General features: G+C 39.1%; 1 protein-coding gene across 1 annotated transcript; it reads right to left on the bottom strand.

Moving 5' to 3' along the window:
* Positions 1-712: 712 nt before the first annotated feature.
* ptpn2a (protein tyrosine phosphatase non-receptor type 2a) lies at positions 713-21080 on the bottom strand. The gene is made up of 9 exons (XM_038306258.1): positions 21024-21080; positions 18703-18793; positions 18515-18615; positions 18325-18423; positions 13783-13920; positions 7836-8045; positions 6995-7159; positions 5631-5815; positions 713-2203 (listed from the first exon to the last, which is right to left on the bottom strand). The coding sequence occupies exons 1-9, from the start codon at positions 21078-21080 to the stop codon at positions 2017-2019; spliced, it is 1233 nt and encodes a 410-aa protein (XP_038162186.1). The 3' UTR covers positions 713-2016.
* Between the last annotated feature and the right edge of the window lie 1297 nt (positions 21081-22377).

The raw sequence follows: 22377 nt of genomic DNA, 5'->3' as shown, positions 1-22377 counted from the left end.
ATAAACAAAGTTTTTAATATAAGATTGTTTTAAAAATAGTACATATTTATATAGTATATCATAATTCAGTATTTTTAAGGATAGCTCTTCGATAATGAGTATTATGATCTATAGAAGAAAATTTGTTGTAATGTGATTTACAAAAGAGTAAAGTTTTTTTTATCAATTTTAATTTATTTTTTTGTCATTTTTTTGTTGTGAAATCCTAGTGAATGGTAAATTTATGTTGTGTCTATCTAAAGGCTTTTTGTCCTTATAAGTTTGTCTAAACTTTTTCCAAAACCCTTTTTCCATCTGTTTTTTTAATCCTTATTTATGCTTATATGTAACATTTGTGTTTTAATCAGTTAATGTGCATCATATATAATATATATTTTAATATTTTAGTTTGTTTTGGGTTTTAATTGGTTGTGACATGTAAGAGATTATTGTAATATCTCTGACTCGTCTTTCATGTGATTAAAATGAGGTTTAAGGCGCCTCCTATTCATTCCGACAGCAGCTGTCTGAACTGTGGTCCGACCCAAGATGGCCGACATCTAGGCACGTCAGCCAGCGTCCAAAAAGACTTAAAAAATGTGTGTGCTGCAGACTAGAAATGTGTTTAGAGAACAGTTCAATGTCAGAGTGGGCAGCCATTGTTTCCTCATCTCCTGCTGCTCACCAAGGAGGCCTGAAGGGGGAAATTTAACCAGGTGCTTAAACAATGTGGACATGTGGCATCTCTCTTTATTTTTTTCAGTTTATTTGTACAGGATATAAACACATTTAAATGTGAAAATATTTTGGAAATGATTTAGCAGAGTATTTTTTTCTAAATAACAAAAAGAGCCACAGTATATCTTTGGCTTCCATAAAAAACTAAAATCCATTTGCTGCAACGGCAGCAAATAACATCTCATTTCAGGGATCCGTTGATGCTAAAGAACTTTGGGAAATTAACCATTTTCAGATATTGCACAAAACGCACCGTTAACAAATCCTTCGTCACAGGTTCAAAGCCAGACCAATGACTCTTGGAAACCTCTGCAGATATGTTACCTTCGACTGTTTGGGATTTATAGCTGATCTTTAGGCGTTAACCTGAAAGAGTTTTGTTGATGCTGTGGATTAAAAAAGAAAGGACTCAACAAAATACCTCATTGGGTTTCATGAATAGTTTCATTTTTGTAACACAGGTTTGAGTTATGTGAAAAATCCAAGAAGGGAAAAAAAAAAAAATACATTCTGGGAGTACAAGGCTTTTTTCATCCGTGAGCTGGCCTGGCTGTTACCGTCCTGAAACCAAGACAGCTTGGCTTTGGTTTTCTAAAGAACAAAACAACTTTGACCCAACCAGTGGGTAAATACATGCAGCAGATGGCAAGAAACCTGGCAGTTTGTATGACATACATGGCAACCAAAACGCATCTTAGAAGCGAAGTTTAAAAGGGGGAAAAAGAAAAACTAAATAATAATGGGATGCTCTGCTTATGAACAGTGGAAGAAGAGATGGTGCTGTAGAAAACCTGGCAAAAACATGCATTTTGTTATAAATAAAACTCCAAAGTTGACCTCTTGGCTCTGGGTCTCCCTACATTGTTTTGAATGTGGGATCTACAGTCATTAACAGTGAATTTGAAATGTAAAAATGTATCCAAAGAGGATAAACACACATTTGATTATTACAAATAAAGAATGCAAAAATAAACCTGTCTGATTTTTTTTTCTTTGTGTACTGCACCTCTAGTAAGTTCCATTCGAAGCCATGTTTCTATGACACAGTACATTCTTGAACAGTGACAAAGACAGGGAAAGAAATCACTGTGCTGGCACCAAGATCCTGAGATGTTTTGTTTTTTTGTAGATCTAATGAGAAAATATACACAAACTCGTTTGATCTAGTGCTCCTGCATTTTGACCTCAATAAATACCCTCAGTAATGCACAGATTACAATCTACATCTACTTAAGGAAGTACCTAATTCAAGGTGTTGGTGCAAAATAGGAGTCAGCTTTCTGAGGGGAACCAGAGATTTCACTGGAAGTACATCAAACACAAAACACCGACGAGCAGGGCAGTCCCAGCACCCACATTGAGCAGGATGGGCCTCCAGTACTGCCACTTCTCCTGTCTCTTCTCTGAATCAGTCAGTTTTTGTTTCATCTGCAGCACCTTCTGAGCAGTGCCAGCAATCCTCTCCTCACGGTGCCGCTTCCTCAACCTATTATACCAGAAAGAAACAGTGAGGGAAATATGTAGACAGTGCATAAAAAATACAAATGCTGCATGAGAACAGCAAACAGAACAAAAAAAGTGCAGGATTAGATTGCCGCTGTTCTGTCAGATCAGAATACTACGTCAGACCAGCATACCCATAAGTCAATATGCATAAGCAAGATGTCAGATTTGTGTTTATCCCTTTAGTTTGTATTAAAAATAGACTGTAAAATATCTCAATGAGCGTGTGTCCCTTTAGTAATGTACAAAAAAAAACTAATTAAGGTGAAATCGCCAAATGCTTTAAAACTACACCAAAAGGTGAGTAATTAAAAGGTTTTTTTTGTACATGATTAAAGGGATACACGCCCATTGAGGTAGTTTAAAGGGATAAATGGGTATTGACTATGGGTATGCTGGTGTAACCGGGTATGCTCGCCAACACATGGGATGCAAAGCAGTGGCTGCAAATTAGGCTCGTCTCAAAAAAATTATGATTTATAAAACAAGCAGGATTTTGCCATTTTCAGTCTGTGACAAACAAGGCAGCGAGGATGAAGTCAGAGTATTTACTGAAATTCACTTAAATCATAAATGGGGAAAGTTTTGTTACATTCTTGTTGCAAGCAAAGAGGACATGGTAACACTTACAGTACATCAATAACCATGTAATAACACGGTAATAAAACAGCAGGCCACATTACATTACACCGTAACAAGAAAACCTTTATTTGGCATTTACGCTGAAATGAAGGTTTATAATTTCAAAAGTAATTATCTTTTTTATTATCAAAACTGTATTTTACTAAGTAACGATGGAGACTTTTGGTGGGTAGTTGCTATTAGGTTAGCACATAACAGTTTCTATTAGTGGCCACCACCTACCAACGGCTTACAAAGTACATTGTAACTTATGATCAAGATACTAAAGCGTTATAAAACTGAACTGAAGTTGTCTTCTAGTTTTTTTTGTTATATGTCAAGTGAAAAACTGCATTTTACTAGATAATAACACATAAATGTATTGCTGTCTGTGACATGAATGAGTTTCCTGGTAATAAATGCCTGAAATCTAAGAAGTCCAACTTTACCTCGTCTGCCTGAAGTTTGAAGCACAACACTTACCAAAATTCTTGTTACCAAGTAATATAGAGTAACTTGCTATGTTTTTGGTTATTGATGTACTGTAATAGAAAGTGTTACCGAGGACATTTTGTAAATGGAAATTTGAAAGTAAAAAATACCATATATTAATAACATTAGGGCTGCAACTAATGATTTAATAATCAGATAGCCAAAGGGGCCATAAAGAGTTTTTTACAAAATTAAAATAGGTGAAACAAAAAGTTTTCCAATTGCGGAGTTCTGAATAGAGCATACTGACAGACAAAAACATCTTTTTATTTTAAATGCAAAATATTTATATATCTTTTAACAATTTTTATATAATTACTGCTTTGAGCGGGTTGCTCTGTCAGCTAAAGGCAATTTTTAGGTCCTCTATACTCCATTTAAGGATTAATCACTAAGTAAATTAGTTGATGATTATTTCAATAATCAGATGAATCGTTTCAGCCCTAAATAACATTTGGAGAGTAACTTTGCTGTTTTCTCAGATTTGTTTTTCCCCTTTATTTCTTATTTTCAAATTCATTTTCTGTATTTTCTTCTGATAAAATGTTGTTTTATGTTTGCTTTTGCAGTTTGCTTTTGCATTTTTATATTTTTAATTGAGTTTGGCAAATTGCATCTTTTTTATTACAACTCACAGATCACATTCACTTCACTGCAAGCCAAATCCAAACACTCCTTGATTAATAAAAATGTTGCTAACATCGATGAGGACCAATAGAAATGCATCTCTGCTCCTCAATCCAAGGGAAAGCTTCCCCCCCCCAGACGTGAGGAAAATCAGAACAGACTTATCTGTTCTTGAAATTAACAGCTGTCCCAGCATGCATCAGGTCACACCTGTCCAATCTGGAGATTAACAGCTGTCAAAGCATGCACTGCGGCAGCAGCAGCTTCTAATGGAGCGCTCACAGAACTGAGTATTAAGTTAAAAGTTCTCTTTTCTGTTGCTGTTGTTCATAAAAAGTACGTTTTAAGATGATTATCCTTTGAAGCATCACTATATGGCCCATTTACCCATTTAATGTGTAATTTTTTTTATTTATTCTGAAGTTAAGAGGACTGCGGCAACCAGCAGAGCTCCGAGGCTGACCACAGCCTGCCTGCAGCGGACCGCTCTCTGCATAGCCATTAGTGAAATACTGCTGGCTCTGATGGCGATTTGTTTGTTTTATTTGGCAAAATGTTGATTTGATTTGTGTTTCTCTGACTGTTTTCATTATTATTCCCCCACTAAATGAAAAAAGTAATAATTTATTATTATCTAGAGACTATTAATAACAGGAGGTGAAATGCAGCTCCAGAAGAACCGAGCTTTAGGTGACGTCATCAGTACGCTTCTGTTCCAATTGAGCCATATGTATGCTGCGTTCTCCCAGAGTCCAGACTTTCCTTTGTTCTTCTCAAGAACATACTTGGAGAGGACATGAGTCCGTACTCGCGTTCTTGTGAATTGAGTACGAGTAGCATAAAATGCTATTTATATTGCATTTTATAGAATGCTATATAAAATATTTTTTTTTATTTCCCATTTACAATAAAATGCTCAAAATGTGCATTGAGGAGCTGACAGGTGTCTGTTTTAAATAAAACAGCTTGTATAGTTACTTTTTACTTTAATGCTAAAATTGGTGCGTTTTCATCACCTACATAAACGTAGCCCAGTACTTCTGTGTGCAGTTAATAATATACACATTCTTATAAATAATCTCAGCAATATATAGGATGATTTTTAGGCAAATAAAATTGTCATTAGTGAGTTGGTTTTGAAATTGTGATTGCTGCTGTGATTGTCCAGTTTCCTGTCGGATTGATGTGATTCCTGAGTATTTACTGCAGTCTTGCTGCTGTGTCCAGCAAAAATAGAATAGAATTGAATTCAGCCCGCGTTCTAATGGAGGACTTGTCCTGCCAACACCAGGAGTAGCAATTTTCATTTTAAAGCAGGATTTCATCTACTTGCACTGAAAACTTGTGATGCTCACATTCAAAATTCACTCCGTCCCGTCTGCATGATCCTAGGGAATTAAAGGACGTTTATAAGGTAAAATCCACTTCTTGTGTTTTTCCCTCATTGTGCCAAAAGTGAGATTTGGCTTCATTCACTTATGTCTGAGTAATCCTAATGAATTCTGTTCTCTGAGCAGAAGCTATAGGGCAGCACCCAGTGAAGCCACGCCCCTTTTCTACTGGGTTGAAAATAATAAGCAACATAAAACATCTTAAGATGCCATAAGAAGTGAATATTCTGCCTATAGTTGACTTTAAAAGGCTCTGAAACATGGTGAACAATCACTTACTGCACAGAGTTATCAGCCTCACTGTGGCGGCATGGATCTCCTGCTGAGGCGGGGTCTCCTGCGCTGGGCTCTGGGTCCAAGCATGGGCCGTTGGGCCTGCTGTCATTGAGGTGGGGTCTGGGGGGAGGCGTTGGAGGAGCCATTTCTGGTTCCAGGTGATCTCTGAGCAGCCTTTCCTCTGAGATCTGCCATAAAGGATGAGATGCAGACATTTGGGCAATATTCATTATATCAAAACTATATCTAGGCTAAAAATGAACAACACAAACACCATCAGGACACTTTTAGTACGTCGCCATTATCATAATTGGTCTATTTGGTATAAACATATTTCATGACTATGTGTCTTTAAGGGATTTTTTAATTTTGACTATAAATCCAGTCTAATCTTTTTCCTAAAGATGTCAATTTGCATCAATATTCAGCAAAGTTCAGAGTTTAACCAAAGATGATCAAACCTGCGGAGGAAATAACTAGAACCCAAATAACGTAGCTACTGTAGCTTTTTAATGTTGTTTTATTTGGATGGTCACACAGGATGATTTTTAAATTTACATGTTGTTGAAGTTTACTTTACATCAGCACCACGTTGCAACAAATCTGACTCTTTTAAGCAGGCTTGTCTCCTTACAGACCTGCGTACGACAAACATGTAGCTAAAGTTCAGAGGTCACTCAGCCTCGGCATGAGTGCATCTGCGTGTACAGCAGCAGCCATTCAAAATGGCCCTTCCCAGGCAAACGCCAGCCGGATGGCAGCAAACTTCCAGCTTTAGTGGTGAACGTCTCCTTCTCCTGGGCGTGCATATTTTTTACTCTTCCATATCTCCACTCTTCCATTGAAATACAGGGTCTGACCAGGAGATTCTCTTTAGATCTTAATGTCCACAAATCATGACAGTAGGAATATTTTAGCACAAATATTGATGCTTAAAAAGGAATTTTAGGGAACCAGCCAAGGACCCATCAAGGAAAGTGGGGAAATTCTGAACGGCTACTACTGTAAAAAGGGTTGAAGATAAATGCTTTGTTTGACTTTTTAGTAAAACTTAAAATAAGGACATCGACTACAAAGACTCAGATCCTGTCAGTTGATCCGGTTGATGCAACCATGACAAATGAGATCCTTCAGGCCTCATCACTGACATCTTTCTCCCTGTGATCAATTTCAAAGTAAACCAGAGGCTTGAAACAGCAGAACTGCTCCTGTTGTTTGGGGTCATGCATCTTTTGTATGTTTTAAAGCGCTTAGCATACCTGCTGGTTTGGATACTTCTCATTGAGGCACATTTATCATGTGGTTCTGTAACACCAAGTGGTCTCAGTGTCCAAAAATCCCTTTTTCTGTAGTTCAGGTCCAGCTACCTGTTCTACGGCGACGTTGCTCAGGATGTTTTTGGCTCCCTCGATGATGGACATGTAGGAGAAGCGCAGCTGGTCTGGCGTCTGGATCAGGCCCATGCGATATTCCCTCATATCTAGCAGCACCTTCTGTATGTCCACAGATGACGAGCTCTTACTCCTGTCCATCTGAAAAGCAGATTTATCCGTTTATACAATAAAATAGGAGAGACTCAGAGGTTAAGTCAGTGTTTCCACTCAGCAGTGATTCAGATCTGAATTCTTAACAGGATGTTACAGGGTCGCAATGTCACAACCTTAAAGCTGTTTAGAGACTAAATAAAAATAATGAAGGGTTAAATATTTATCTAAACCAGAGGTCTCCTATGTGGCGGTTGGGACCTCCTAGTGGGCTCATAGGTGCACCCCAGTGCACCTATGAGCTTTGGGTTAAGTTTTGAACTCTTGCTTAAAAACACAAAACAATTGAAAAGAAAATCCAGTTCTACATGATCTTTGACTTTGAAATTAAAGAGTGAGAAAAAAAAATCGACACCAAGTGTTGATAGACAAAGTGTTCCTGCTGTTAAAATGCATGTGAATGGTAGGTTGTTGGAAGGCATTTCCAGATAATCACTGACATCAATGTTTCTGCCTCAGTGCACAAACTAAACATTTACTGAATGAAGCTTAGAACCAACATGCCACAACTTCTCTCTGTAGCCCTCAGCTATCATCCTTCATGAGTGACTCATCTTGTGGAGCATGGATCACTTCACAAACTCCTAAACCCTTTGCTCCTAAATCAAACACTGAACAATCGCTCTCTATAACGTCAAATCTATTAACAGTGAAAGTTTCTCACCAGTACCAGGCAGGTGTCCACCAAGGCAAAGGTCCCTGAGCGTCCGATCCCTGCGCTACAATGCACCACTGAGGGGCCGTGTTCCGGGCCCAACGACCCTGACTCCCGAACCTTGAAGAGGAAGTTGAGAAAGGATGCAGGAGATTCGGGTACTCCAAAGTCAGGCCATGTGGTGTAGTGAAAGTGGTAGATCTGTCTGGATTCCCCGGTCTGGCAAAACAAATGACATCAGCCATGAATGACACGCAGCACGGAGAAGTTCCACACTGCTGCTTTAACAGGAAACAGAGAAAAATACAGGTGGGATAAAAACCAGACTTTAAAGAAGCCCACAAGAAGCAAATGCTTATTGCTTATAAAAAAAATGAAGATGCGTTGCTAAGGTTACAATCCACAACCAGAAAGAAATCAGTACAATCTTAAGAGGCGGGATTTTCTAAAAAGTAGAAATTTCACATGCAGTTTACTTTCTCAGGTTGGTTCCTTTCTCAAAGTGACAAAAGTTGACATAATGGCAAAGAAAGAGGTCCACACCTGAGTATGAGTGAAGCTGCAGGCTCATAAAACAGCAGAGAGCCCAGAGAAGGAGCATGAATTCATGGTTGCGACATAATGGCCGCATCATGGTAATAATTCTGCACCAATAAAATGCTCCAAATGTCCATGGAGAGGAGTCTACAGGCGTCTCCTTTAAATACAAAAGCTTGTATGGTTACTTTTTACACTTTTGGAACAATATTAACCTCTTATATTCCACAATAGTTCAGTAAACTGAGCGCAGAGACGCTTTATTTGTTGCCAGTATTGGTGCGTTTTTATAACCTATGTAAACACAGCCCAGTACTTCTGTTTGCAGTTAATAATATACACATTCATATATATATAATCTCATCAATAAATAGATATAAGACAATTTTTGGGCAAATAAAGTCGTCATTAGTGAGTTGGTTTTGAAATTCCGGTTGCTGTGATTTTCCAGTTTCCTGTCGGATTGATGTGATTCTGAGTATTTACCGCAGTCTTGCTTTCAGAGCAGGATTTCATCTACTTGCATTGAAAACATGTGATGCTGACATTCAAAACTTCTGCTTCCTATCAAATATATTCTCTTCTCCATCAACTCTCTCAGACTGGATGCTTCTTATACAAATATTTTCCTTTTGTTCATATTCTTGTTGTGGCAAACCAATCTGCTCGAGTCAAAGATACGCTTGCAGACCCCTTAGCTCTGCTTCTGGAGTTTTTTTTTGCCCTCTCTCAGAATGGAGTCAGATTGTCGCCAAGCAACCTCTTCTCTGCGAGAAGCATTAGAGCTGAGAGCAGAAACAAATATTTGATGGAGATGAGAAGATATTTTTGAGAAAGCAGAAGTTTTGAATGAGAGCATTTTGGGTAAAAGTAGGTGAACTTGTGCTCTCAAATAGATATGGGGAGCTCTTGGTTTTTTGGCATAGGTTCCTTTTGCTCGCCGTCACCGTGTGGAGCCATTGGCCATTTCTGAATTCACAATAACGCGAGTACGGACTCGTGTCCTCGACAAGTATGTTCTTGACAAGAACACAGGTAAGTGTGGACTTTGGGAGAACGGGAGATGGCAGCATAAATCTGGGTCAACTGGTCTGGAACAGAAGCGTACTGATGACATCACCACATGCTCAGCTCGTCTGGAGCTGCATTTCATCTTCTGTTATTAAAAGTCTCTAGATCATAATAAATTCATACTTTTTTCATTTAGTGGAGGAATAATAATGAACGCAGGTAGATAAACACAAATCAAATGAACATTTTGCCAAATAAAAAAGAAAAAAAATCGCCATCAGAGCCAGCGGTCCTTCACACACAGCTATGCAGAGAGAGAGCTGCTGCAGACGGGCTATCATTAGCCCTGGCTTCTGTTAGCCCCCCTCATGGCAGCCAGGGCTCTCTTCTAAGGTCCGGTCCAGTCGGTGGCCAAGCAGTCAACACTCCATCATCCACTGATTGATCAAATCAGAATTTTGCCAAATACCAAAAAAAAAAAGAGGAACTTTTAGGGTACAGGGTATACAGGAATGAGTAACTCTACTTTAATGCTCCTTTAAGGCTTTTAGAAACAAATTTAATGCCATCAACAAGTACCCTTGACTCCCATATATATATATATATATATATATATATATATATATATATTAGTGCTGTCAATCGATTAAATTTTTTAATCGCGATTAATCGCATCAATGCCTGAGTTAACTCGCGATTAATCGCATTTTAATCGCACATTTTTTTCCTGATTGAAAATAATTTAAATACTCTCGATGACATACAAAAAAATACATACAGGCTAGGTTTGTCCCAATGTTCTTTTTTTTAAATGAAAACAGGTCACAGACACTGATTTATGCCATAGAAACATATGGCAAGAAGATGGGGAGGCATGTAGCAAAAAATAACAAATATGTAGCCAAAAAAAAAAGGCCCTGAAAACAGGCTGATGTAAAAGACAGTCTTTACAGTTAATACAGTCTTTTGAACAAAGACAAGCATTTTACCCTACTGCTATAAAATGTAGTACAGTTAACATTAGATGTTAATTAACCAAGATAATAATGAACAATTTTCAATCAATACATCAAAATCAATAGACCGACATCACTAGATGGACGTTCTATGCTCTAGAAAGTTACTTTTCAGCCTCTTAACAAAAATGAGAACACACACAGACACACCCACCCACACACACGCGATACCGAGCTGTGGCGTACACATGCGGCAAGAGTGCCGTAGCAGATTCCATTTCACCTCAGTAATCTGTTTTCTCAGCGTATTTCAGGTTGCTACTAGTTACCAGACACTCAACTTGTTTGTTGGTGGTGGGGCTTAAAGAAAAGGCACTAGCGCTACCCAGTGTATCAGCGTCTTTTTCCCTTGAGGAGCTCCGCTCTCGAAGCCTATGAGAAATGCATAGACTGGGGGAAAATAGCCCCGCCTTCCCGCAGGCTGCAGCGGGATGTACTTGGAAAATTGTACCATAAAACCACATAACGTTAATCTCACGTTAAAAAAATTATCGCCGTTAAAATGGCCTCGCGTTAACGCGTTAATAACGCGATAATTTTGACAGCACTAATATATATATATATATATATATATATATATATATATATATATATATATATATATATATATATATATATATATATATATATATATATATTTATTTATATATATATATATATTTATTAGGGATGGAATGGTTTATGAAAACCGTCCGAACCGTTCAGTTCGACTGTCTCGGTTCGGTTCGCGTGTGTTGCGTTCGGTTCGTGCTCTGCTCCTTTTTCTCATAGGCGAAGCGTTTACACTCCAGAGCAGAAGGTGGCGGTACTGCGACCAAAGCCAACCACCAGTAGTAAACAAGAAGAAGAAGAAGTGAAGCAGCGTAGCCGGGTGTAGCAGAAAAAAATCTGTTGTTGTGGAGAATTGTGTGGGTATGGCGAGTGGGAAAGAACAGGAGTTGGAAGACGCGCCAGCAGCACTTTATAGGTCTGCTGTATGGGACCACTTTGCATTTAGAGTGACCTACGATGACGGCGGAAAGAAAGTTGTGGATAAAAGTGCAACAGTGTGCAAGCATTGTGCAACACGTTTTGTTTATGCTAACGGCAACAGGACAAACATGTTAGGCTAACCCTGAAGTCCCACATACTCCATCAGCGCTCCGCCCCGCTGCGCTCCAGACTGCCTGCACAAAGCAAAGCCTACAGCCTCCTCTGTGGCTCCCGTCCGCTCCACTCTGAGTTCCTTGGAGATCGTAGAGAGCATGCGCGAGATGATTAAATTCAAAGCAGCAAAACATGCGGAAATGATCCATGGTTTCCGCGGATCATTAAAAAAAATTACAATTCATTAATTTTTGGGGATTTTTCATTGATTTCTTTCATTTTTATTTTTTCATTAATTTTTATAATTTTTTATTAATTTCTTAATTTTTCAGTGTAACAACAATATATACCGAACCGAAAACCCTGACCACGAAACCATGAACCGAACCGAACCGTGGATTTTGTGAACCGTTCCAATAAGGCAACATCCCCGGGTTTATGTCAACTCAGGACTTCGTTTTATGATGGAATTTTAAAATTGTGAGATTTGCAGAGAAAGGAGGAGTCGATGGGGTTTGACCTTCTCTGTACGTCCATTTCACCCACTGAACTATTATTCATCTATGACAAAGGAAACTCGGTTTTACATTCTATGACCCCTTTAAATGATCTCGAAACAAAAATGTATAGAACGACCACAGAAAACAGAACTTTAAACTTACTCTGAGTTTACATACAACTTACATACTCTGAGCTCTGTGAGTGCTAACCTGGAAGCTGCTGCTACCGCAGTGCATGCTGGGACAGCTGTCAATCTCAAGAACGGACAAGTCTGCTCTGATGCATGCTGGGTAAAGGGGGAAGGGCGAGAACAACATCTAGGGACTTTGTCCGTTCTCGGTTTCACGAGCACATGTGAACGCTCAAGTACACATATTGAGAAACGGCCGCAGTAAATGCTCTTATTAATTATAACCATAAGGTATTTTCTGCTCAGTTCACATGGATTTAGTAAAATTAAAAGTGAACAAAGCGGAATTTGGGGAAACTTAAAAAGCCCCATATTGTTCTATGTAGCTGTCACTAAATCACAATAAAAGGAATCACAGCAACTACTTAGCTGCTGGTCTGTTTCAGAAACAGACAAAGCAACCGTTAACACTGCACTGTCATTTAACAGCCTCCCTCCGTGTTCTGGTTCTGATAGCAGACCACTTTGGACCAGCAGGCGGAGAAGTCATGGAGTTACTGGTAAAAACAGCGACCGGGTCACCCCTCGAGATTAAATCCTACATCGGAGAAACAAAAATAAATCTGATCAGATAAGAGTCAGATTTGCTTTGTTGCTAAAAACAACTTTAATCCAAGTTATCTCTAGTTTTTAAGGGAAGCTCAGACGGCTGTTTAGAGAGGGATCCGACCCCGGGGGAGTTTCTGTGGAGCATTGATATGCAGCAATATTGGCCTAAAAAAAACCTTCATTTCATCTCATATGACTCTCCTCTTACACATGCACAACCCTGTACCCGCTCCAGAGACGAAACGTCTATTAAACTCGTGCGACAGAATGCACAAGCTTGTTTCTACTTGTGCACACTCTGTTTAAAAGTTGCTGTTTGCATCGCTCATACAAGCTTACTTTCCAAAAGAAGATTAGTAAAGCTTCCATTATGTCAGACTCACTGCTGGTAAATGAAAATGGGAACAAGCACGTAGGATGGCCTTATGTAAACATAACTGCTGCTGGTTTACTGTCTGAAAGCTGAACAAAACCAAATTTCGTTTTGAAGGATGATTGACAATTAGGAGGAGCACTGATTTTGATGATCCACCCGGAAAAAGAACATCCTCCTTTATGCCTTTAAGCTAATAGTTTGGTGAAAAGTTACAGTGTTGGTTTATTAATGCTAGTCTAATTTTGTAGCACATAAAAAACGTATTTCATCCATCAGCTCCATCCCTGAGCGTCTGTAGTTTAACCACTTTGCTTTATCATTCAAACTTCTCTTGTCATCATGTCAAGCCCTTTCAATTACAATGTAACTGAAACTTGATAAAGAAATAAACTTTGGTCAAAGTGAACCAATCTGATGAAGAGAGACGATAAATCATTAGGTTTTGTTTTTTTTACTTATTAATTATGATCATCTTTCAAAATAAGACTTATCTAAATATTAATTGTAGAAGTTATTAGCTTGATGTGGTACATTTATTCACCGATACAAGCTAACATTGTGTTTTTTGAAGGAATATTTTACCCTCATAATCTGACATTAGGGCCGACATGTAGAAATGGGCTAAACAGAATGATGACACTTGCTATTAGTTCTCTAAGCAGCGGCATCCGTGGTTAGTTTCATGCTCACCTTTGTGTTCTCTAGCTCTAGCACCCTGATTGTATAGTGGGATTGGTCCTCCTCTGACAACAGTCGAACAACAAAACCTGTATCTGTGAATGACATCTGAGGCTCGTCTGGAGTGGGCCAGTACTGCGCACACTTTTCCTGTGGAGACAGAACAAATAAAATCAACCTTGGACAGGACGGCGTGCGTTCACTGCAGCCGTTTAAATCTAACCCAAAACTGGTAGCGGCTCTGTGACGTTTAGAAACTCAGAGATAATACATGATGTATTGCATTGTTTTTAATACATGCTAAGCTAGAATATAAAAGTACGGTGCAAAAACAAACTAGTAAACGAAGACAAGTTAAGCTTTGAATATAGAACCTCAGACGGCAAGTAGGAACAAATCCAACGCACTGAAACGACTGATCCACAGATGAGATCGTATCTCTTTTCTTCAGCATTTATTTAACATTTAAATATGGTTTATTGAGGACAAGATTCCTTCAATTTCTTTTTTCTGGTTAACGAGTTGATTTGTGGAAATCAAAAGGATTCGCATTGTCTCACAGAAACCTGGTTGCAACAAGAAAATTAATCTTTTGTCAGAGTGTAAAAGAAGCCAAACGACCCCCAGAACAAATGGGTGGAGCCCTTCGTCTAATTTGCATGTTTTCAAAACAAAAACAAGGCTTTGTTGGGCTACTGTATAAAACCTCGAAATCAACACTATTTCTGACATTTTAAATTGAAAAAGCTTCCTGGATGGGAAGAGAAATGTCTTCAAATTTGGAAACCAGGTCCAGCAGCATATGCTAGCATAAAGAAAGCAACTCCATCCAGCCATTTAAATTTTCACAAGCAATAAAACCACTTCTATTTGGGATCTGTAAACAGAATTTGAAAAGAAGGCAATTATAAAAATTCATTCTGAAATTTTTTTATATGAAATCAGTGTAAAAAAAAAATACAAATAAAATGAAATCTAAGAAAAAAGCCATTTTCCAAACTCCCCAGACCTCAGTATGTTTAAGTTCATAAGAACAAGCTGACAAGAACCAGTGTGGCTGGTTTGAGTGGGTTGGGAAGGGGAAAGGTCAGTACTTGATTTGAACCTACAAGACCGAAGAAAGTCTGCTGGGACTTTTTTTTAAAGAAAGAGCATTTTTGCTGACTCAAAATTTAAAAAAGGCTCAAAGCAAGTGTTGAGTGCAGTGATGGGGGGTCAAACTATTTACATCTGTTAACAGCTACAGGACTGAGGGCACCAAGCAGCCTCTTCTTTAAACACGAACAATAGAGATGACAGTGAAGCCGTTTGCCATCTTAAACTTTGACAAAAATGTTTTCATGGTCAGAGAAGCAAAGCAGAGACACTAAGTAAAGAGAGATACCTGCAAAGCATAATGAACAAAAAATACCACGGCAAGAAAAGCCATAAGATCAGAGATGGTGATGGACATTTTAATTTTATTTAAAAAATACTGTTCCTGCTAATTATTGTCACCTAAAAAAAGGCTGTTTGCACTACAGAAACATGCAACCCAATTCTAACCAATATCCAACCTTTCACACCAGTCTGTACGCCTCAATCCGGATATTTTCACCTCCAAAATATCTGATTTAAAACCGCTTCCATATGTGGTGTTTAATCGGATCATTTTCAAAGCCATTGCAGTCTGAAAGGGCATGTTCCACTTTATTCAACTCTTACATCATTGCCACATATACACACACACACACATATACAGTAGTAGGTATTCAAAATTTCCCCACTTTCCTTGATGGGTCCTTGGCTGGTCCCCTACAATTCCTTTTTAAACGTCTTTGTACTAAAATATTCTTTCATTTGTGGACATTACGATCTAAAGAGAAGCGTCATCTCCTGGTCAGACCCTGTCATTCAGTGAAAGGGTGGAGTCAGAGTAAGAAATATACACGCCCAGGAGACGGAGGGGGTCACTCCAGTTGTCCTCCATTCGGCTGCCGTTTGACTGGGAAAGGCCATTTTGAATGACTGCTACTGTATACATTATTATATATGAATGATTTTTCTGTTTTATAGATTGATTTGAACAAACTGCAGTCTGTTCGGGTTGCTTTTTACAGAGCACATTCTCTTTACTTCTGGGGGGGCAGGCCTTTCACTGTAGAAGGAGCATTTTTCAAAGTTTCATTCTGGATTGCATTTTATTTTTTTCTAATAAAAAAATGTGTTCTTTGCTGCATCAATAATGGAACAAAATGTATTGGTATGAAAGACCTACGGTGGTCAGGAGGTGCAAACCAACATTACAAAATCTAAAAAAACTTTTACAAGTTCCAAAACAAATTATCATTTCAGAAAACAAATTTACATTTTTTAAAAATCTAAACAAATAGCATTTTCAGAAAACAAATAAAAAACATTCAAAACACTTTTACAAGTCCCAAAAAACATTACCATTTCAGGAATTCAACCGGAAAGGGTGGGAACTTGTACGAAATTCTGTTTCTGTCCCCCTGTGTCAGGAGTGCACATTGCAGCCAGAGAGGCATTATTTCATTCTCTTTTAATTATGGCAAATGAAGAGTAAATATGGCCAAATCCACAGGATTTGGTGTTGATGGTCATAGGAATAAGCACGGTTAAAGACTTGCAGGTACACTAATTTCTTCCGATGTTATGGAGGAGGAACAGATTATTTCAGTTAGCTTAAACATCCATTCTCTCCTCTCCTCCTCCCATGGAGGTAAATAAAGAGCAACTGTTTCCAATTTCTCTAAAATTGATGTGTGATATGTTTAAACTAGAAATGTCCTTAATCCAGCAATCTGTCATATTTTACATTAGAAGGGGATTAACCAGAAATTCTACCCTCTCATCTTCGCAGGACGTCTTAATTTGTGTGCCCTGCTATCAGCCAGTTTCCATCCTCTTAAATCAGCAATACAAAATTTAAAATACACTACATGTTGGAAATCTGTGTTTGGTGACTGAAGTTTATTTCTGTCAGGCTGAAGGGACAGAAGTTGGAGAAATACCGATTCTCTTGGCGTTTAAAAAAACAACACAAAACAGCGTAAAAAGACCTCGTTAATGTATTTATTTTACAAATTAGTAAAAAGAGCAACCGATCAAACTGAATGTTGCAAAGTTGACATGATTATATGAGCTGTTTTTACCGAGAAACGATCAGGAGCGCCGTAAAAATGGTCAGCGCCGCCTCTCTGGCTGCAATGCTTGCTCCCGACACAGGAGGAACAGAAACAGAATTTCGTACAAGACCGGTTCAGCCTCGGAGTTAGTTCCCACCCTTTCCGGTTGAATTCCTAAAATGGTCATTTGTTTTGGAACTTGTAAAAGTTTTTTCAGGGTTCCTACAGCATAAGGCAAGTTAAATTCAAGACTTTTTAAGACTTTTTAATGCAACTTGAAATAAAAATGTAAAACCAAATTCACAAGAAACACAAGAAAAACCTGCTTGCAACAACTTAACGCAAAGGTTTATTTTAACATAAACCACTGCACTAATGTTTCATACAGGAAGAAAGCTAAAAACACACAAATGACAGATATATTTTAACAATTATTTAACTGAATCCACAAACTTTGTTTTAGCAGGGAACAAAACAAATCAGTTCTAAAGCCACAACATAACCAGTGCTAAGTCTTTTTTGCAGCTATTTTTCTTTGCATCGTTTTCTTAGTATGTTTGATTTGGTGATAAGTGGAGGCGTTGCAGAGACAAGGGTGGAACTACACCGAGAAATACCGGCTGTTTCTCGGTAACTCGATTTTGACGCTTTGTGTTTCGTACTTCGCATGTGCGACTCCACTGCCTTAATTCCCATCATTCCGAGCTTTAATCGCTTCTTGCACAAAATCCACTGAGCCTCATGTATGTTCCCTGGTTTTAGCCATGGAGAAAACTCTTGGCTGGAGCCAATTTTCATTACTTTTACACTTGCTCATATTATCCAGACAAAAAGTAAATGGCGCATCTCCCAAATGTCCCGGCCGCAACAACCCTTTTATTGGTTCCGCTATCGGGACGGAACCAATAATGGCGAGCCGTTATTTTTATTTATTTATTTTTTATTTTTTATAAAATTAGATTACAAAAATAAATCATAATAAAAATAATCCTATTTATGTTTTAACAATTAAGACCTGAAAAGACTAATTTAAGACATTTTAATACCAATTAAGGCCTTAGTTTTATTTTGAAGAATTCAATGCCTTTTAAGACTTTTTAAGGACTCGCAGGAACCCTGTTTTTAGATTTTGTAATGTTGGTTTGCACTTCCCGGCCACCGTAAAGATCAAATCCAAATCACAATATTATATACCATGTGCTGTTTTGTTTCTAGAGGAATTTTCTTGGTACCGGTATTTCAAGATTTCTGATGAATGAGTTCTAAAACCTTCTTCCCCACCTCTAAACTGAATGGAAATGACTAAACCTGTTTGGGGTATACATATTTTCAACCTCACGTGTAAATCTAGTGAGTGCTGTACTCTGTACCAACCCCAGTCCTTGTATGTAAAATGTTAGTCAGCATCAGCTGTGGAGTTACTCACAGATCCTTTCTCTATCACTCTGTTGAGCATTATAACAGCTTTAGAACATTGCTCCCAGATCATCAACCAGAAATGGCCACACGTGTTCCTCAAAGGGCCCTGCCACAGACAAACACAGAAGGAACAAAGACATGAGGTTAAAATGTTTGTTAGATATTGAGTAAAAAAGTGAGACAGTGAGCATCCTTACCTGAGATAGAATGTAAGCTCTTTCTGCTTCTTTTACAGCCACTAGGCTTGCGTTAATGTAGTCATTTTCGGAGTTTTCAAGCTTTACTCGACTGTGATCATCTAATGAAAGAAACAAGAGGCAGCCAGGTGATTACAACGATGGGATTCTCAGCTACGTCATAAAAGAAAGCTGCTGAAGAGACTCACATGGGCTGACATCTCTGTAGCGATTCAGATTCCTGTTCATTGGAAGTTTAGCTATCTTGTACGGATATTCAATGGCTTGGTTGCGGATGTCCTGATGCAGTGAGGAAGACAGACCGAACGGTTAGTTATTAGGATTTAGATAAACATCATAAAACATACAGAGAGATCTTTATCACAGACACTTAGCTTTGCTTAATTCACTGACAGTCTCAGCATGTCGTAAGGGAAAACATTTTCTAATAGATTTCCTACACCTTAAGAGTGCATGTGGGTGGATGGATGGAGAGGCAGCGATTACACACATTCAAGGTTTTTCAAGGAGAAGGTGGCTTTCAATGTGGCAAAGCAATACTAATCACAGCCTGGAGAAATAAACTCTAAATTGCTTTATTTTATCCTTGAAATGAAAGATATTCACATGCCTGATCAGCATCACAAAAATTCAGTATATTTCTAGTGCAGAATTGGAATCTTTTTTTTATTTGTTTACTTTATTTCATAATGTTGCGCAATGCTGAAGGGAATAGTGCTTTTTATTTATGTAAAATTCTGATAATAAAGGGCATTGGTTATTATTATTAATTGTTATAATTTGTTATTTTGTATATCTCGAAACAGATTCTCAACTGAATGAGTGATATCTTTATGATATCTTTATGTTTCCAGCTTTCCTTTTTGATAAAGCTTAGAGTGGTTCAGGTTATCCTGAGCTATCTCTATAGTTATGCTGCTATAGGCTTAGACTGCTGGAGGACATAGGGACCCTTTTCCCCACATTCTGTTTCATTCTACCTCTATCCTCCCATTCTACAGAATCTGTTAGTTCAAACCATCCATTTTCTGTCACGCTTATCCCAAGCGGGGTCACAAAGGGTGCTGGTGCTCCAGCTGTCAACAGGCAAGAGGTGGGGTCCACACTGGACACGTCGCCAGTCCATCGCATGGCAACACAGAGACACAAAACCATTCATTTACCACACACTCACACATAAGGAGAATTTAGAGAAGCCAATTAACCTGACAGTCATGTTTTTGGACTGTGGGAGGAAGCTGGAGTACCCGGAGAGAACCCACGCAAGCACAGGGGAGAACATGCAAACTCTATGCAAGAAAGGGGCAGAAATCAAACCTGGAACCTTCTTGCTGCAAAGGCTGTGTTCAGTTCAAACTCTAACAGTTGGCCTCAGCAGATGGCCGCTCACACTGAGTCTGGTTCTGCTGGAGGTTTTTTTCCTGTTAAAAGGGAGTTTTTCCTCTCCACTGTCGCTACAAGCATGCTTAGTGTGAGGGATTGCTGAAGAGTCAATGCAATCAGCTGGCTTTCCTTAGAAAACTTTCAATCAATCTGACTGGGCATCTGGTGTTCCAGGCACATCCCCCCGGGAGGAGGCCCAGGGGGAGACCCAGGACACGCTGAAGGGACTATGTTTCTTCGCTGGCCTGGGAGAGCCTTGGGGTTCACCTGGAGGAGCTGGCCCAAGTGGCTGGGGAGAGGGACGTCTGGGCCTACCTACTAAAGCTGCAACCCCTGCGACCCGACCCCCGATAAGCGGAAGATGGATGGATGGATGGATGGATGGATGGATGGATGGATGGATGGATGGATGATGGATGGATTGTAAAGTGCCTTGAGATGACATGTGTTGTGAATTAAGCTGAATTGAATTTACCTACATTGTAATTATCACATCATTCATTCAGTTAATCTATTCAAATCCTGCAGAAATATTATCATCCATATATTAAAGCTTAAATCAAATCCCATGCTGCTGTCAGTCAACTTTATATCAAAACAAACTTAACGGGTTTAAAAAAAAAACTCACGCTTAAAGCTCTTATTTTAGTTGTACAACGTTAAATAAAACCACCAGCATAGAGTCTAATAAACAAACTAATAAATAAACCTGCTCCTGACTCTGACCTCCCTTCAGCCCAGAGAGGCGAACAGGGTTAGGGCTGCAGGTCCTCAGGAGGAACCAAACTTCACCTAAACGTGTCAGACTGCTGATAAAACACACGCGCCTTTCTCTGGAAGTCTTGCTGAGTTCTCAGAAACTGCAGCTGACGTCAGCGAGCGTCAGCCAGCAGCAGAGGGCTGCAGATGCTACGGAAGTTAGCGCTGCTGCTAGCGGCTACTGCTGCGGGTTCAGTCTGCGCCACGCACAGTGATAAAACCCACTACTCAGCATCGGAATACGAGCAAAAATAAAACCAAAAGAGCATCCAAACACAGGGAGATGAGTCTGACAGATGAAGCCGGCTAAGTCAATTACCAACAGATCGTCATAGAAACATGAGAGGCCCTCGGTGTCCAGACTTACATTGTAAAGGTTCTGCCATTTTCCGGACGAATCCATTTTCTCGAATTCTCGCTCCATTACGGCGCGGTTGGTGAGCAGAGAAGTCAGCGGGGTGACCTCAGGGTGTTTTCGGCACCGTTCTCCAACTTATTGCTGTCGGTTAGCCATCTGAGGAGCAGTTTGTGTGACCTGGTGAATCCCTGCGGGGAGTCAGTGGGCTCCTCTGTGAGTCCCGCGGGTTGCCAGGTTTGCTCAGTTCAGTCGCTCGTTTCGCACTTTTGATCCCCTAACAGCTTAGTTATTATGAGCCTGACCTGGAGACGCTTCATTTGATATGTGATCATCTGACAGCCAATGACGTCCCAGGATTTGACTACTACGTAATCCTACTTAGTAATATAATCCCTTCTTACATCTACTTTCAATCAAACCCTTCACATCAATGTTATGTGATTATTTCTCTAAGTGGTCAATATTTTGGTTTGATTGCTGATAGATAAGCAGTTTCATGCAGACTTTAATTAAATCCAGATGAATAACAGTTAATGAGCATATGTAGACATTTAGATAATAAATCATTTTTCTATGTTCTGATCCTTTTTCTAGTTGAATTTTAGGAAATATGATAGTTAAGGACACTGTTTAAACCCAATTAAGTGGGAAAAAAACAGCTTTCCTTACGGTAACCATGAGTAAATCAAAGAAAACCCTTTTAAATAAACCCTAATAAAAAAAAAGCATCAAACCAATGTGGCTGGTACAAACTGAAGAATGCTGGGGACTAAATAACACATAATTAGAAGGTATAGATTGGACTGAACCCTTCAGGATTTAAATTAGTTTTTTTTTTTAATGACTGCTTATCAATTCTATTTCAATTCAGTTTATGTCTATGGTGCAAATTCACATAAACACACATTATCTAAAGGCGCTCTACAATTCAACCACATCATACTGTCAGATTGATTAAAAGTTTTCTATCTAAGGAAAACCAGCTGATTGCATCGACTCATTGACTTGAAGGCAATCCCTCACACTAAGCAGGCCTGTAGTGACAATGGAGAGGAAAAACTCCCTTTTAACAGGAAGTAATCTCCAGCAGAACCAGGCTCAGTGTGAGCGACCATCTGCTGAGGCCGACTGGGGTTCAAGGAGACAGAAGCAGAGATAGAAAAGGCAACTGTAAAAGGCGGCCCTGTCCAGGAAACACACAGCCAGCCAGACGAGCCCTGAGCCAGCTCCCATGTCAGAGGATGAAGAGAACACATCCATTTAGTCACAGCTAGAGAAACAGGACTACACTGAAAAACAGGCAGATCTCCAGCATCTACAAACAAGGGTGTTGATGGAAGCAGCACAGCTGATATTTCTCTCC

The sequence above is a fragment of the Cyprinodon tularosa genome, unplaced genomic scaffold (assembly GCF_016077235.1).
Source record: "Cyprinodon tularosa strain WSP-4 unplaced genomic scaffold, ASM1607723v1 ctg577, whole genome shotgun sequence".
Taxonomy (NCBI): Eukaryota; Metazoa; Chordata; class Actinopteri; order Cyprinodontiformes; family Cyprinodontidae; genus Cyprinodon; species Cyprinodon tularosa.
This window is presented reverse-complemented; position numbering and strand designations above follow the sequence as displayed.